The sequence below is a fragment of the Pelophylax lessonae genome (assembly GCF_965119305.1).
Source record: "Pelophylax lessonae genome assembly, contig: HAP1_SCAFFOLD_291, whole genome shotgun sequence".
Taxonomy (NCBI): domain Eukaryota; kingdom Metazoa; phylum Chordata; class Amphibia; order Anura; family Ranidae; genus Pelophylax; species Pelophylax lessonae.
The window spans coordinates 154,855-171,023 of record NW_028120053.1 but is presented as its reverse complement, the minus strand read 5'-3'; the positions used below and the strand labels follow the sequence as shown (position 1 = coordinate 171,023).

General features: G+C 51.6%; 1 protein-coding gene across 1 annotated transcript in view; it reads left to right on the top strand.

Annotated features, from left to right (window-relative positions):
* The window catches only part of BOP1 (BOP1 ribosomal biogenesis factor), a 58,524-nt gene extending 43,998 nt beyond the window's left edge, over nucleotides 1–14,526 (top strand). The window contains exons 2-14 of the mRNA XM_082276124.1: nucleotides 2,648–2,802; nucleotides 3,154–3,271; nucleotides 3,357–3,458; nucleotides 5,259–5,471; nucleotides 6,482–6,643; nucleotides 6,724–6,804; nucleotides 8,965–9,034; nucleotides 9,125–9,257; nucleotides 10,011–10,191; nucleotides 11,438–11,726; nucleotides 12,696–12,780; nucleotides 12,934–13,041; nucleotides 14,139–14,526. Of these exons, the coding sequence (XP_082132250.1) occupies nucleotides 2,678–2,802; nucleotides 3,154–3,271; nucleotides 3,357–3,458; nucleotides 5,259–5,471; nucleotides 6,482–6,643; nucleotides 6,724–6,804; nucleotides 8,965–9,034; nucleotides 9,125–9,257; nucleotides 10,011–10,191; nucleotides 11,438–11,726; nucleotides 12,696–12,780; nucleotides 12,934–13,041; nucleotides 14,139–14,292 (1,821 nt within the window). The 5' untranslated portion in view covers nucleotides 2,648–2,677 and the 3' untranslated portion in view covers nucleotides 14,293–14,526. The remainder of the gene's footprint in view (nucleotides 1–2,647; nucleotides 2,803–3,153; nucleotides 3,272–3,356; nucleotides 3,459–5,258; nucleotides 5,472–6,481; nucleotides 6,644–6,723; nucleotides 6,805–8,964; nucleotides 9,035–9,124; nucleotides 9,258–10,010; nucleotides 10,192–11,437; nucleotides 11,727–12,695; nucleotides 12,781–12,933; nucleotides 13,042–14,138) is intronic.
* The last annotated feature ends 1,643 nt before the right edge of the window (nucleotides 14,527–16,169 follow it).

Genomic DNA, 16,169 nt, shown 5'->3' with positions numbered 1-16,169 from the left:
ATACAGGATGTATGAGTGAGCCGGCAAAACCCATTTCTTCAGTTTCATATTCTGTAACTGGAGGTGATAAGGGAATGGCACAATCCTAAAACAAAACATGGCAACAAGTAAACCCATGAAATGCAACCCCCCCCCCCCCCCCTCCTCCATTCAAAACTCTGCATTCCCTTAGTTCCTAATCCTGTATATTGCCCCCTTTAGCATCAATGACCGCAGACAGTCTTCTGTAATAGTCTACGAGGCCCGAATTTTTGCAGGTGGTAGAGCTGCCCATTCGTCTTGGCAAAATGCCTCCAGGTCATGCAAAGTCTTTGGTCGTCTCACATGAACCGCACGTTTGAGATTTCCCCAGAGCGGCTCAATGATATAAAGGTCAGGAGACGGCCACTCTAGAACCTTCACCTTTTTCTGCTTTAACCACTGGAGGGTCACCTTGACCTTGTGCTTTGGGTCAATGCCGTGCTCCCATGCGCAGCTTTCCTGCAGACGAATGAAATGTATCTGCCAGTATTTTCTGATAACACTGCATTCATCTTTCCATCAATTTTCACAATATCCCCCCTGTGCCTTTAGAGCCCCCCCCCCGCCTAAAATATCAGTGAGCCACCACCATGCCTCACAATGGGGATGGTATTATTGTCCCTTTCCAAGCATAGCGCTTATGGTTTTGATCATAAAGCTCTATTTTGGTCTAGTCACTCCAGATTAAAGTGTACCAGAAACCGTAAGGCGTGTCAAGGTGTTGTCGGCCATATTGTTACTGGGCTTTTTTTTGCCATTGGTGCAGTAAAAGCTTCTTTCTGGCAACTCGACCATGCAGCTCATTTTTGTTCAAGTATTGCCATACTGTGCTCCTTGAAACAACCTCTCCATCTTTTTCCAGAGCAGCCTGTATTTTTTCTCCTGAGGTTCATGTGGGGTTTTCTTTGTATCCCGAACAATTCTTCTGGCAGTTGTGGCTGCAATCTTTCTTGGTCTACCTGACCTTGGCTTGGTATCAGGAGATCCCCGAATTTTACACTTCTTAATAAGTGATAACTGTACTAATAAGAGATAACAGTACTAACTGGCATATTGAAAGGCTTCGTATTCTTTTTCCATTACTCTGTTACGCAGGTCTTTTGACAGTTCTTTTCTGCTCCCCATGGCCCAGTATCCGCTCAGTACATCCGCATGAGAGCTACAAACTCATTGACTATTTATTGACACAATAATTGCAATTTATAGAGCCAAACAACTCTGTGATAATAAATGGCTTCATATCATCACTGTCCTTAACCCTTAGGCTGCCAGGTCCATATGTTGTACAGACCTGGCAGCTGGGGGTGTCGCACACAATGGCTGCAGCCCCTGAGATTGTGTGTAAAACTGCTAGGCAGACTCCTGCAGCCCTGCCGCCCCATTGCCTGCACCCCCCCCCCCGGTACCGGCAAAGCCCCGCCATGAATTCCCTAAGGGCCCGGGACTGACATGGGAGGGAGAAGAACGGACAAACTTCTTTCTCCTCCCCTTCATGTTGGTGACCCGGAAAGTGACATGTATGACATCACTTCCGGGTCCCCCTGTCCTTTTACCCGGGAAGGGATGTATTGTGCAGTGTGATCTGCATTCCATTACATCAGTGGAGCCCAGAGGAGATATTTGGGGGTGCATGTCTCATTAAAGAGAACCGGTCCCCTAAAAATCATCATATAGGGGACTTTTTGTTCCCTATGTGATAAAAATAAAAAAGGTTAAGCAAAAGAAAATATTTACATCCAAGCACACGCAATTCCCCCCCCCCTCCCCCCCCCAAAAAAAAAATATATATTTTTTTTTGAAGCTCTCCCACCCCCAAATATATACGCATGCACTAACGTAATGTAACACGTCGGGGGACCTACGTGTGCAAACATAGATTGCGATACACGTTACATATCGCCGCGCCCGACGAAGTGAGAGCGATAATTCTACCCCAGACCTCCTCCGTAACACTAAACTGATGACCTGTACTGAATGTTACTGAAAGTTGGTCGCCATTTCATAGGCGCGCCCAAATTTATGGTTTGACATGTTGGGTATCTACTCGGTGTGACCTCGTCTTTTTATATTTTACCAAAAATTTGGGTCGTTTATTGCGTTTGTTTGCCCTAAAATTCACTTTAGTGTGTTTTTTTACAGAAATGTAACAAATCCTAGACCTTTGCAGTAATATCATGTGACGTAAATAATTGGAACTACCACTATTTTGTTCTCTAGGGCTGTATTTCTCAACCAGGGTTCCGTGGTTCCCGAGGGCTGCTCCTGAGGTTGCTAGGGGCTCCTCCTGAGGTTGCTAGGGGCTCCTCCTGAGGTTGCTAGGGGCTCCTCCTGAGGTTGCTAGGGGCTCCTCCTGAGGTTGCTAGGGGCTCCCCCTGTATATGTTATTATTTTCTCCTGATATGACTTCCTCCATAACCAGGCTGGAGAAGAGTCAGAGCCAGGCAGCACAAGGTGGCTTCTAGTTGACTTGGTGGAAGACAGAAGATGTTCACTGCTTCCCTAAACTGCTCGCTGCTCCTAGATTGGACTGACTGGCTCTTGCATTCCCTATTGATTTGTCCACCTCCATTCTCCTATCTCTGGTATCGGTGTCATTGCACTCAGCTTGGGCTCCTCTCTCCGACAGGACATCCGGAACACGGTGGGGAACATCCCTATGGAGTGGTACAAGGATTTCCCGCACATTGGTTATGATCTGGATGGCAAGAAGATCTTCAAGCCTCTGAAGACGAAGGACCAGCTGGAGGAATTCCTGGACAAGATGGAGAATCCCGATTATTGGTGAGTGTTGGGACCTCTCGTACATACAGTAGCTCTTTGTTTTAGTTCGTTAGGAAAAGTCTGACCCTGACATTCCAGGGGTTGATTGGGGAACGTATATTACACTGTATATGAATAAGGGTCATGTACGAAATCAATGTAGATTGAGTCCTACTGGAACTGTATCCCAGGACTGCAAAGCCACCATGCTGCTTCCTCACCATGCAGTGACCATTGTCCGCTATCTTCTTCCATCTCTGGGTGGGAAGCTCTGTAATTTGGTGATGGGCTGCCATAATGTCCCCATTATGCCGGGTTATGTGTATAAAGTACCATAATAGTATATAACACACGGTGTCCACCTTTCCCCAGGAGAACTGTTCATGATAAGAAAACTGGACAGGACATTAAGCTGACTGATGAGCAGGTGGACCTGGTGGAGCGGATTCAGCGTGGACAGTTTGGGGACACCAAGTATGACCCTTATGAGGTGAGTGCAATGGAAGTTGCATGTTGGATGGACATCACTTGGTGCATTTATGAACCTTGCTGACCCCTCTCTTTTCCCTCTCCAGCCATATGTGGATTTCTTCACCCATGAGACCATGATCCATCCTGTCACCAACCGGCCAGCCGACAAACGCAGCTTCATCCCATCCCTGATCGAGAAGGAAAAGGTGAGTGGATGACCTCCCTCCGGAGCCATTCCCATGGAAGAAGGTGGCTGCTCTCCCCTACTTCTGGGTACCCATGCCTCCCTCTCTTGGTGTGTCTCCCTCTCTTGGTGTGTCTCCCTCTCTTGGTGTGTCTCTTTCTCTGGTTATCTTTCCAACTCTCAATGCCTCTTTTTATATCGTTGTGTGTCTCTTTTTCTTTTGTTGTCTTAGTCTTTCCATCTCTGTGTCTCCCGCCTCCCTTTCTCTGGTTATCTCTCCATGTCGCTCTGTTTTTTTATAATGTCGTCTCTCCACCTCTGTGTCTCTTGGTGTCTCCATCTCTCTGTATGTCTCTCCATCTTTGTGTCTCTCGGTGTCTCCATCTCTCTGTATGTCTCTCCATCTTTGTGTCTCTCGGTGTCTCCATCTCTCTGTATGTCTCTCCATCTCTCAGTGTCTCTTGGTGTTTCCATCTCTCTGTATTTCTCTCCATCTCTCAGTTTCTCTTGGTGTCTCCATCTCGCTTTATGACTCTCCATCTCTATATCTCTTGGTGTCTCCATTTCTCTTTGTGTCTCCATCTCTCTGTATGTCTCTCTATCTTGGTGTCTTCATCTCTCTGTATGTCTCTCCGTTTCTCAGTGTCTTTTGGTGTCTCCATCTCTGTTTCTCTCGGTGTCTCCATCTCTCTGTATGTCTCTCTGTCTCCACCTGTCTGTATGTCTCGTGATGTCTGCATCTCTCTGCATGTCTCTCGGTGTCTCCATCTCTCTGTATGTCTCTCCATCTCTTTGTCTCTTGGTGTCTCCACCTCTCTGTATGTTTCTTGGTGTCTCCATCTCTCTGTATGTCTCTTGGTGTCTCCATCTCGCTTTATGACTCTCCATTTCTATATCTTTTGGTGTCTCCATTTCTCTTTGTGTCTCCATCTCTCTGTATGTCTCTGTGTCTCTTTGTGTCTCCATCTCTCTGTATGTCTCTCCATCTTTGTGTCTCTTGGTGTCTCCATCTCTCTGTATGTCTTTCTATCTTGGTGTCTTCATCTCTCTGTATGTCTCTCTATCTTGGTGTCTCCATCCCTCTGTATGTCTCTCGGTGTCTCCATCTCTCTGTATGTCTCTCTGTGTCTCCATCTCTCTGTATGTCTCTCTGTGTCTCCATCTCTCTGTATGTCTCTCGGTGTCTCCATCTCTCTGTATGTCTCTCGGTGTCTCCATCTCTCTGTATGTCTCTCGGTGTCTCCATCTCTCTGTATGTCTCTCGGTGTCTCCATCTCTCTGTATGTCTCTCTGTGTCTCCATCTCTCTGTATGTCTCTCGGTGTCTCCATCTCTCTGTATGTCTCTCTGTGTCTCTCTCCATCTCTGCATCTCTTGGTGTCTCCATCTCTCTGTATGTCTCTCGGTGTCTCTCTCCATCTCTGCGTCTCTTGGTGTCTCCATATCTCTGTATGTCTCTCGGTGTCTCCATCTCTCTGTATGTCTCTTGGTGTCTCCATCTCTCTGTATGTCTCTCGGTGTCTCCATCTCTCTGTATGTCTCTCGGTGTCTCCATCTCTCTGTATGTCTCTCGGTGTCTCCATCTCTCTGTATGTCTCTCGGTGTCTCCATCTCTCTGTATGTCTCTCGGTGTCTCCATCTCTCTGTATGTCTCTCGGTGTCTCCATCTCTCTGTATGTCTCTCGGTGTCTCCATCTCTCTGTATGTCTCTTGGTGTCTCCATCTCTCTGTATGTCTCTCGGTGTCTCCATCTCTCTGTATCTCTGTCTGTTTCTAGTCTGCGCACGCTCACACAGCCCAACATCCCCGTTCTCCGTTTTCAGGTCTCTAAGTTGGTCCATGCCATAAAGATGGGGTGGATTCGACCACGGAAGCCTCGTGATGACACCCCCGCTTACTATGATCTATGGGCACAGGAAGATCCAAACGCCATCCTGGGGAGACACAAGATGCATGTGCCAGCTCCGAAACTTTCCCTTCCTGGCCATGAAGAGTCCTATAACCCCCCTCCGGAGTATCTGATGACTGAGGAGGAGGTGAGCGTACGGTGACGTGTATGATGGTGACGAGGTTGGGGGTGTAACAAACTGACTGTCTTAGCTGTCCTCTTCGTTTTATTTAGGATAGAGAGACTCTTATAACTCTTCCCTTTCCCCACTGGGGGGATTTCCCCTCACCCCCTGTCCCAGACAGAAAAGGAAGGGGGTAAAGGTGTCCCCGTGTGAACACTTCCTGTTTTGGTGACATTTAGGACATTTAAATTTCCTTTCACTTCCTGTCTCAGAGAACGTGGTCACAGGAATAGGAAGTGACTGCAGATCTCCCCACTGGGGATGTGACAATAAATTCCTGGCAGGATGCAATAATAACCCCCAACAATGGTGTCCATGGATGCAATTCTAACCCCCAACATTGGTGTCAGAAAGTGCAGTTATAACCCCCAACGTTGGTATCAGTAGATGCAATAATAACCCCCAACATTGGTGTCATTGGATGCAGTAATAACCCCCAATATTGTTGTCAATGGACGCAATAATAACCCCCAACAATGGTGTAATTTGATGCAGTAATAACCCCCAATATTGTTGTCAATGGATGCAATAATAACCCCCAACGTTGGTGTCAGTGGATGCAATAATAACCCCGAACATTGGTGTCAGTGGGTTCATTGATAACCCCCAACATTGGTGTCAGTGGGTTCACTGATAACCCCCAACATTGGTGTCAGTGGGTTCATTGATAACCCCCAACATTGGTGTCGGTGGGTTCATTGATAACCCCCAACATTGGTGTCAGTGGATGCATTAAGTACCTCACTGACACCACAGAGAACATTCCAGCACTCTGCTGTCTTTATGGTGCCCAATAGCCTGTGGGCTGCACACAGAGGGCTGGTGGGCTGTGTTTTGGGCACGAGGTGTGTAGAAGCTTTGTGGGCTCTGATTGGTCGCTGACCCAGTGTAGAGGGTTTTGTGGGGCTCTGATTGGTCTGGAAGCATTCAGTGCCCTGTATAACTGGTCCCCCCTTTTCTTTTTCCTCCCCCAGAAACTGGCCTGGGAACAGCTGGACCCTGAAGACAGGAAGTTGCCATTCCTACCCAAGCGGCATGACAGCCTGCGCACTGTGCCCGCCTATGCCTGCTTTATTCACGAGCGGTTTGAGCGCTGCCTGGATCTGTACCTGTGTCCCCGGCAGAGGAAGATGAGGGTAGGTGGACATCGGTGAGTTGATCCTCTTCAAGTATTAAGAGTCTTCCTTCCCTGAAATCTCATTCTTCTCATCTGCAGGTGAATGTGGATCCTGAAGATCTGATCCCCAAACTACCCCGACCACGAGACCTGCAACCGTTCCCCACCATACAGTCCATGGTAAGAGCCGCTACATTACCCCCATCACAGTCAGTCACATGCTCCCTTTGTTTTCCTGGAGTGCATTGGGAATAGGATCTTAAGAATCTGGTTTGGGTCTTCTAGAGCCTACCCCCAACCCAAACTCCGCCTCCGGAGCCCAAACTTCCCCACCATGTCTACTAGATCCATCCTCTTGTGTGTTTCTGGAAGTCCCTGGACCCCCTCTCTCATGGACTGTGCCTCTTGGATTCCTTACAGGCTCCCCTTCCTTGGGTCTCCTTGAACCTCCACTTCTTTCCCCCCTCTATTGGGTCTTCCATGGACCTCTGTGGGTTTCCTGAAGCTCCCCCTCCATGGGTCTTCCATGATCCTCTGTGGGTTTCCTGAAGTTCCCCCTCCATTGATCTTCCATGGACCTCTGTGGGTCTCCTAAAGCTCCCCCTCCGTGGGTCTTCAATGGTCCTCTGTAGGTTTCCTGGATCCCCCCTCCATGGGTCTTCCATGATCCTCTGTGGGTCTCCTGAAGCTCCCCCTCCGTGGGTCTTCCATGGACCTCTGTGGGTCTCCTGAAGCTCCCCCTCTGTGGGTCTTCCATGGACCTCTATGGGTTTCCTGGATCTCCCCCTCCATGGGTCTTCAATGGACCTCTGTGGGTTTCCTGGATCTCCCCCTCCCTGGGTCTTCAATGGACCTCTGTGGGTTTCCTGGATCTCCCCCTCCATGGGTCTTCAATGGACCTCTGTAGGTTTCCTGGATCTCCCCCTCCATGGGTCTTCCATGGACCTCTGTGGGTTTCCTGGATCCCCCCTCCATGGGTCTTCCATGATCCTCTGTGGGTCTCCTGAAGCTCCCCCTCCATGGGTCTTCCATGATCCTCTGTGGGTCTCCTGAAGCTCCCCCTCCGTGGGTCTTCCATGGACCTCTATGGGTTTCCTGGATCTCCCCCTCCATGGGTCTTCCATGGTCCTCTGTAGGTTTCCTGGATCTCCCCCTCTATGGGTCTTCAATGGACCTCTGTGGGTTTCCTGGATCTCCCCCTCCCTGGGTCTTCAATGGACCTCTGTGGGTTTCCTGGATCTCCCCCTCCATGGGTCTTCAATGGACCTCTGTAGGTTTCCTGGATCTCCCCCTCCATGGGTCTTCCATGGACCTCTGTGGGTTTCCTGGATCCCCCCTCCATGGGTCTTCCATGATCCTCTGTGGGTCTCCTGAAGCTCCCCCTCCATGGGTCTTCCATGATCCTCTGTGGGTCTCCTGAAGCTCCCCCTCCGTGGGTCTTCCATGGACCTCTATGGGTTTCCTGGATCTCCCCCTCCATGGGTCTTCCATGGTCCTCTGTAGGTTTCCTGGATCTCCCCCTCTATGGGTCTTCAATGGACCTCTGTGGGTTTCCTGGATCTCCCCCTCCCTGGGTCTTCAATGGACCTCTGTGGGTTTCCTGGATCTCCCCCTCCATGGGTCTTCCATGGACCTCTGTGGGTTTCCTGGATCTCCCCCTCTATGGGTCTTCCATGGTCCTCTGTAGGTTTCCTGGATTTCCCCCTCCATGGGTCTTCAATGGACCTCCTGTGGGTTTCCTGGATCTCCCCTCCATGGGTCTTCAATGGACCTCTGTGGGTTTCCTGGATCCCCCCTCCATGGGTCTTCAATGGACCTCTGTGGGTTTCCTGGATCTCCCCTCCATGGGTCTTCAATGGACCTCTGTGGGTTTCCTGGATCCCCCCTCCATGGGTCTTCAATGGACCTCTGTGGGTTTCCTGGATCTCCCCCTCCATGGGTCTTCCATGATCCTCTGTGGGTTTCCTGGATCTCCCCCTCCGTGGGTCTTCTATGGTCCTCTGTAGATTTCCTGGATCCCCCCTCCATGGGTCTTCAATGGTCGTCTGTAGGTTTCCTGGATCTTCCCCCTCCGTAGGTCATATATGGTCATCTGTGGATCTCCTAGAGCCCCCCCCCGTGGATCTTCCATGGTTGTCCATGGGTCTCCTGGAGCCCTTCTCTCCCTGACTCTCCTTTGTGGGTCTATGGGAACCCCCTGGGCTCCCCCTCTATATATCTTCCGGAGTCCTCCTGGTTCCCTGTCCATAGGACTCCCATAGCCCCTCCCCTCTCTGTTGGTCTTTTGGAGCCCACCAGCTACCCCTCCAACCCCCAGTCACGCCATCTTTCTTTCCTCAGGTGTACCGCGGACACACAGATCTGGTGCGCTGTATCAGTGTCTGCCCCTCTGGACAATGGATTGTCTCAGGTATGTGAGCTGTTCAGCTGTAGTACGGACCCCCCCCCCCCCCCACCCCCGGGTAAGATCATGCAATAACCTCCCCCCCTCTCCCTCCAGGATCTGATGACTGCACCCTCAGGTTCTGGGAGGTCAGTACTGGACGCTGCATGAAATCCATCCTCCTGGACGGCGCCATCAAGAGCGTCAGCTGGAACCCGAACGCCACAATGATCCTGGTGGCTGCATGTGTGTGAGTGACCCCCTTGGGGCTATTAATGTACAATTGGCTTCTAGAGGGGGCAGATAGGTGACCTGCATACCTCATACAGTACTATGGTGATAATTCTCCCAGGATAGAGGCTGATGGGCTGAAGTGGAATGGTAGCATGTAATGCCTTCCCTGGTTCCCTCCTATTAACATGCAAATAACATTTTTCAATAAGAAGTTCTTTATCTTTGTAAACTCGATCATCATTGGGTCTTTGCTTTCAAAGGGGGGAGGGGCAAGACAATTGGAGCCTGAGCGTTATATGAAAGAACACATCCCCAGCATTCCTTTTAGATGTGCATGCTTCTCTCTTTAGACTTTCACTCGCCTTCCTGCTGGCCATGGGCTGGTGCAGAATTTGGCTGTTCAATCTGCTGACCGGTTACCTGATTACACTCAGAGTGATCAGCAGATTGCACAGCTAAAGTCTGCAGCAGCCAGTGTATGCACATCTAAAGGGATATCAGGGGTGTTTTTCTTTTTCATAAAATGCTTGGAGAAGCAGTACAGAGAGTGGGTGGGTGTTGGTTGGTTTGGGGGAGGTTTACAGAGGTGAGCAAGGGACAATACAGATTGAGAGTAGAGGCTATGATAAAGCTTGAAGTCTTCCCGGCTGGAAGTTAGTTTGGTTTACCGTCTGCAGCTTCTAATGGTTGGGTTTGTAGATGACGGCAGTGTGCAGGGAAAGGACTCTCTGCAAGGAGCCACCCAAAACTTCTCTGTCTCCACCTGTAGGGAGCGCTCCATTTTCATTGTGAACCCGGGACTTGGAGACCGTCTACTCTGCAATTCTACAGATCAGCTTGTGGGGGCGTACCAACCTCCCGAAGAGGAGAAGCCACAACCAGTGAAGTGGGAGGCAGTGGAGGGAGCGCAGTATGAAGAGGGCGTCCGCCTCCGTATCACACACGAGAAGGTAAAATCCCCATCCCCCAATAATGGAGAAAATATCCCAGTACTAGTAATGGAGAAAGTTCTGCTCTCTTGGGTACCCCCCCAGTACTAGTAATGGAGGAAGTTCTGCTCTCTGTACCCCCCAGTACTAGTAATGGAGGAAGCTCTGCTCTCTGTACCCCCCAGTACTAGTAATGGAGGAAGCTCTGCTCTCTTGGGTACCCGCCAGTACTAGTAATGGAGGAAGCTCTGCTCTCTCGGGTACCCGCCAGTACTAGTAATGGAGGAAGTTCTGCTCTCTTGGGTACCCGCCAGTACTAGTAATGGAGGAAGTTCTGCTCTCTCGGGTACCCGCCAGTACTAGTAATGGAGGAAGCTCTGCTCTCTTGGGTACCCGCCAGTACTACTAATGGAGGAAGTTCTGCTCTCTCGGTTACCCGCCAGTACTAGTAATGGAGGAAGCTCTGCTCTCTTGGGTACCCGCCAGTACTAGTAATGGAGGAAGTTCTGCTCTCTTGGGTACCCGCCAGTACTAGTAATGGAGGAAGTTCTGCTCTCTCGGGTACCCGCCAGTACTAGTAATGGAGGAAGTTCTGCTCTCTTGGGTACCCGCCAGTACTAGTAATGGAGGAAATTCTGCTCTCTCGGGTACCCGCCAGTACTAGTAATGGAGGAAGTTCTGCTCTCTTGGGTACCCGCCAGTACTAGTAATGGAGGAAGTTCTGCTCTCTCGGGTACCCGCCAGTACTAGTAATGGAGGAAGTTCTGCTCTCTTGGGTACCCGCCAGTACTAGTAATGGAGGAAGTTCTGCTCTCTTGGGTACCCGCCAGTACTAGTAATGGAGGAAGTTCTGCTCTCTTGGGTACCCGCCAGTACTAGTAATGGAGGAAGTTCTGCTCTCTATACCCCCCCAGTACTAGTAATGGAGGAAGTTCTGCTCTCTTGGGTACCCGCCAGTACTAGTAATGGAGGAAGTTCTGCTCTCTGTACCCGCCAGTACTAGTAATGGAGGAAGTTCTGCTCTCTTGGGTACCCGCCAGTACTAGTAATGGAGGAAGTTCTGCTCTCTGTACCCACCAGTACTAGTAATGGAGGAAGTTCTGCTCTCTTGGGTACCCGCCAGTACTAGTAATGGAGGAAGTTCTGCTCTCTGTACCCGCCAGTACTAGTAATGGAGGAAGTTCTGCTCTCTGTACCCGCCAGTACTAGTAATGGAGGAAGTTCTGCTCTCTGTACCCCGATAACTCTCCATTTTCTGGGGTTCCAGGCGGTGAAGCAGGTGACGTGGCACGCTCGGGGGGATTACTTTGCCGTGGTTATTCCGGATAATGGGAACTCGCAGGTTCTCATACACCAGCTGGGCCGGAGGCGGAGCCAGAACCCATTCCGGAAGAACAAGGGGCAGGTCCAGAGGGTTCTCTTCCACCCGGTGCGCCCCTTCTTCTTTGTGGCGACCCAGAGATACGTCCGCGTCTACAACCTACTGAAACAGGAGCTCACCAAGAAACTGATGGCCAACTGCAAGTGGGTGTCCAGCATCGCCATCCACCCCGCAGGTGAGCCCGGGGGTGGGGGGAAGGTGAGCCTGGGGGTGGGGGGAAGGTGAGCCCGGGGGTGGGGGGGAAGGGATGAGGGTTATCATACACCCTGAAGGTGAGCCCGGGGGTGGGGGGAGGGTTATTATACACGCTGAAGGTGAGCCCGGGGGGTGGGGGGAAGGGAGGAGGGTTATTATACACCCTGAAGGTGAGCCCGGGGGTGGGGGGAAGGGAGGAGGGTTATTATACACCCTGAAGGTGAGCCCGGGGGTGGGGGGAAGGGATGAGGGTTATCATACACCCTGAAGGTGAGCCCCGGGGTGGGGGGAAGGGAGGAGGGTTATCATACACCCTGAAGGTGAGCCCGGGGGTGGGGGTGGATGGATGGGGAGCCCGGGGGTGCGGGGAAGGGATGAGGGTTATCATACACCCTGAAGGTGAGCCCGGGGGTGGGGAAGGGAGGAGGGTTATTATACACCCTGAAGGTGAGCCCGGGGGTGGGGGGAAGGGAGGAGGGTTATCATACACCCTGAAGGTGAGCCCGGGGGTGGGGGGAAGGGAGGAGGGTTATTATACACCCTGAAGGTGAGCCCGGGGGAGGAGGCAGGTGGTATGAGGGTTATACACTGGGCAGTAGAGGAATGACACTGGAGCGGGGGTTGGGGGGGGTGATATGATAGGGACTATATACCCTGTAGTGAAAGCCTGGGAGGTGTGGGGAGGACGTATGAGGGGTGATAATGGGGGGATGGGATGGCCTCCTGGATTGCTGTGTTGAAGGAGAACCCCGCAGGATGCAGATTGTGCGTTCCATGTAAAGTCCTAGCTATTCATTGTGGGAATTGACATAACCTGTAGATTGTGTGGGGGGTTGGGAGGGGTCTCCGGTACTGGAGGGGGGGGGGGGGTAGAAGCAGACCAGGCTGACCTGACGTGTGACCTTCTCTACTCATCCGCTCTGCTCGGGGTTTGTTCTGTTGTCTTCAGGTGACAACCTGATCTGTGGAAGTTATGACTCCAAGCTGGCGTGGTTCGACATGGATCTCTCTACCAAACCGTACAAAGTGCTCAGGTGAGAGTCTGCGCTGTGCAGTCCCCCCCCCCCCATCCTCTCTTCCCTTTTCCTAGTGTCCTCTCCCCCCTCTTTCCATTCTCTCTGGTCTGTGTGCCTTTGTCTGGCCCATGTATGAAGGTAATGATGATATTCATGTCCATGGTTTTGTAGACATCACAAGAAAGCTCTGCGGTCGGTGGCGTTCCATAGACAGTACCCGCTGTTTGCCTCGGGTTCAGATGATGGCAGCGTTATAGTCTGCCATGGCATGGTGTACAAGTAAGTGACTGCTCAGTGTGCATGCTCTGCACATGTATGATGTATGCTCTATGCTCTGTGTGCACACTCTGCACATGTATGTAGTATGGTTGGTATACGTGCTCTGCACGTGTATGTAGTATGGTCGGCGTGTATGTAGTATGCTCGGTGTGCACGTGTATGTAGTATGGTTGGTGTACGTGCTCTGTACGTGTATGTAGTATGGTTGGTGTACGTGTATGTAGTATGTCAGTGTACATGCTCTACACATGTATGTAGTATGCTGGGCATGCACGCTCTGCACGTGTATGTAGCATGGTCGGTGTACGTGCTCTGCACGTGTATGTAGCATGGTTGGTGTACGTGCTCTGCACGTGTATGTGGTATGGTCGGTGTACGTGCTCTGCACGTGTATGTAGTATGGTTGGTGTACGTGCTCTGCACGTGTATGTAGTATGGTTGGTGTACGTGCTCTGCACGTGTATGTAGTATGGTTGGTGTACGTGCTCTGCACGTGTATGTAGTATGGTTGGTGTACGTGCTCTGCACGTGTATGTAGTATGGTCGGTGTACGTGCTCTGCACGTGTATGTAGTATGGTCGGTGTACGTGCTCTGCACGTGTATGTAGTATGGTCGGTGTACGTGCTCTGCACGTGTACGTAGTATGCTGGGCGTGCACGCTCTGCACGTGTACGTAGTATGCTGGGCGTGCACGCTCTGCACGTGTATGTAGTATGGTCGGTAAACGTGCTCTGCACGTGTATGTAGTATGCTGGGCGTGCACGCTCTGCACGTGTATGTAGTATGGTCGGTGTACGTGCTCTGCACGTGTATGTAGTATGGTCGGTGTACGTGCTCTGCACGTGTAGGTAGTATGCTGGGCGTGCACGCTCTGCACGTGTATGTAGTATGGTCGGTGTACGTGCTCTGCACGTGTATGTAGTATGGTCGGTGTACGTGCTCTGCACGTGTATGTAGTATGGTCGGTGTACGTGCTCTGCACGTGTATGTAGTATGGTCGGTGTACGTGCTCTGCACGTGTATGTAGTATGGTCGGTGTATGTGCTCTGCACGTGTATGTAGTATATTTCTCTGACTCCTTCCTCTCTGCCTGCAGTGATCTCCTCCAGAATCCTCTCATTGTGCCGGTGAAGGTTCTGCGTGGACATGAGATCACGAGGGATCTGGGCGTTTTGGATGTCGTCTTTCACCCCACTCAGCCCTGGGTCTTCTCATCGGGAGCCGACGCTACCATCAGACTGTTCACATAATTCCACCCTCCCCCCAAGCCATCCCTTGGACCATGGCAACCAGTCAGTGATAGCGGACAGAGCCGCTCCGGAACCTGGGGGACAATGTGATGGACTACACCCTCCGGTGGAAGTACAACTCTGCACGCTGGGACTTGTGGTTCTGCATTTGCTATGGGGGCCCCAAGTTGAAGTGCCTTGTATATACGATGTCTGAGGCCTCCCATTTTATAATAAAGCATTCAATGTGTCTGAGCTGACTGACCCGTGATGATGATGATGATGAAAGGGGGACTGATGTGGCTGTAGGGGTTCTCATCCCTCAGCGATGAGACGGGGGCCCTGCTGTCTGTAGGGGTCCTCGTCTGTCAGTGATGGGAGGGGGTGCTGATGTGTCTATAGGGGTCCTAGTCAGTGATGGGAGGTGGGGCTGATTTGTCTGTAGGGGTCCTAGTCCCTTGTTGATGGGAGGGGGGGCTGATGTGTCTGTAGGGGTCCTCATCTGTCAGTGATGGGGGTCCTCGTCTGTCAGTGATGGGAGGGGGGCTGATGTGTTTGTAGGGGTCCTCATCTATCAGTGATGGGAGGGGGGCTGATGTGTCTGTAGGGGTCCTCATCTGTCAGTGATGGGAGGGGGGGCTGATGTGTCTGTAGGGGTCCTAGTCAGTGATGGGAGGTGGGGCTGATTTGTCTGTAGGGGTCCTAGTCCCTTGTTGATGGGAGGGGGGGCTGATGTGTCTGTAGGGGTCCTCGTCTGTCAGTGATGGGAGGGGGGCTGATGTGTCTGTAGGGGTCCTCATCTGTCAGTGATGGGAGGGGGGGCTGATGTGTCTGTAGGGGTCCTCATCTATCAGTGATGGGAGGGGTGGGGGCTGATGTGTCTGTAGGGGTCCTCATCTGTCAGTGATGGGGGGGGGGGGGGCTGATGTGTCTGTAGGGGTCCTCATCTGTCAGTGATGGGAGGGGGGGCTGATGTGTTTGTAGGGGTCCTCATCTATCAGTGATGGGAGGGGTGGGGGCTGATGTGTCTGTAGGGGTCCTCATCTGTCAGTGATGGGAGGGGGGCTGATGTGTCTGTAGGGGTCCTCCTCTGTCAGTGATGGGAGGGGGGGCTGATGTGTCTGTAGGGGTCCTCATCTGTCAGTAATGGGAGGGGGGGCTGATGTGTCTGTAGGGGGTCCTTATCTGTCAGTGATGGGAGGGGGGGGCTGATGTGTCTGTAGGGGTCCTCATCTTTTCACTTCTTTCTTATTGGCTGGGGGTCTCTCGCAGCCCCCGCTGTGGTGGGTGTGGTTCAGGATCTGGCTCCTGCATTAGGTGATGACGTGGTTTGGCTCGTACTTGGACCTGACTGGTAATATTTCGGGGGGGTTTGGGAATAGTGGGAGGAGACATTTCTGTCGGGAATAGTGGGAGGAGAGACTTCTGTCGGGAATAGTGGGAGGAAAGATTTATGTTGGGTATAGTGGGAGGAGACATTTCTGTCTGGAATAGTGGGAGGAGACACTTCTGTCTGGAATAGTGGGAGGAGACACTTCTGTCGGGAATAGTGGGAGGAGACATTTCTGTCTGGAATAGTGGGAGGAGACACTTCTGTCGGGAATAGTGGGATTAGACACTTCTGTCGGGAATAGTGGGATTAGACACTTCTGTCGGGAATAGTGGGAGGAGAGACTTCTGTCGGGAATAGTGGGAGGAGAGACTTCTGTCGGGAATAGTGGGAGGAAAGATTTATGTTGGGTATAGTGGGAGGAGACATTTCTGTCTGGAATAGTGGGAGGAGACACTTCTGTCTGGAATAGTGGGAGGAGACACTTCTGTCGGGAATAGTGGGAGGAGACATTTCTGTCTGGAATAGTGGGAGGAGACACTTCTGTCGGGAATAGTGGGATTAGACA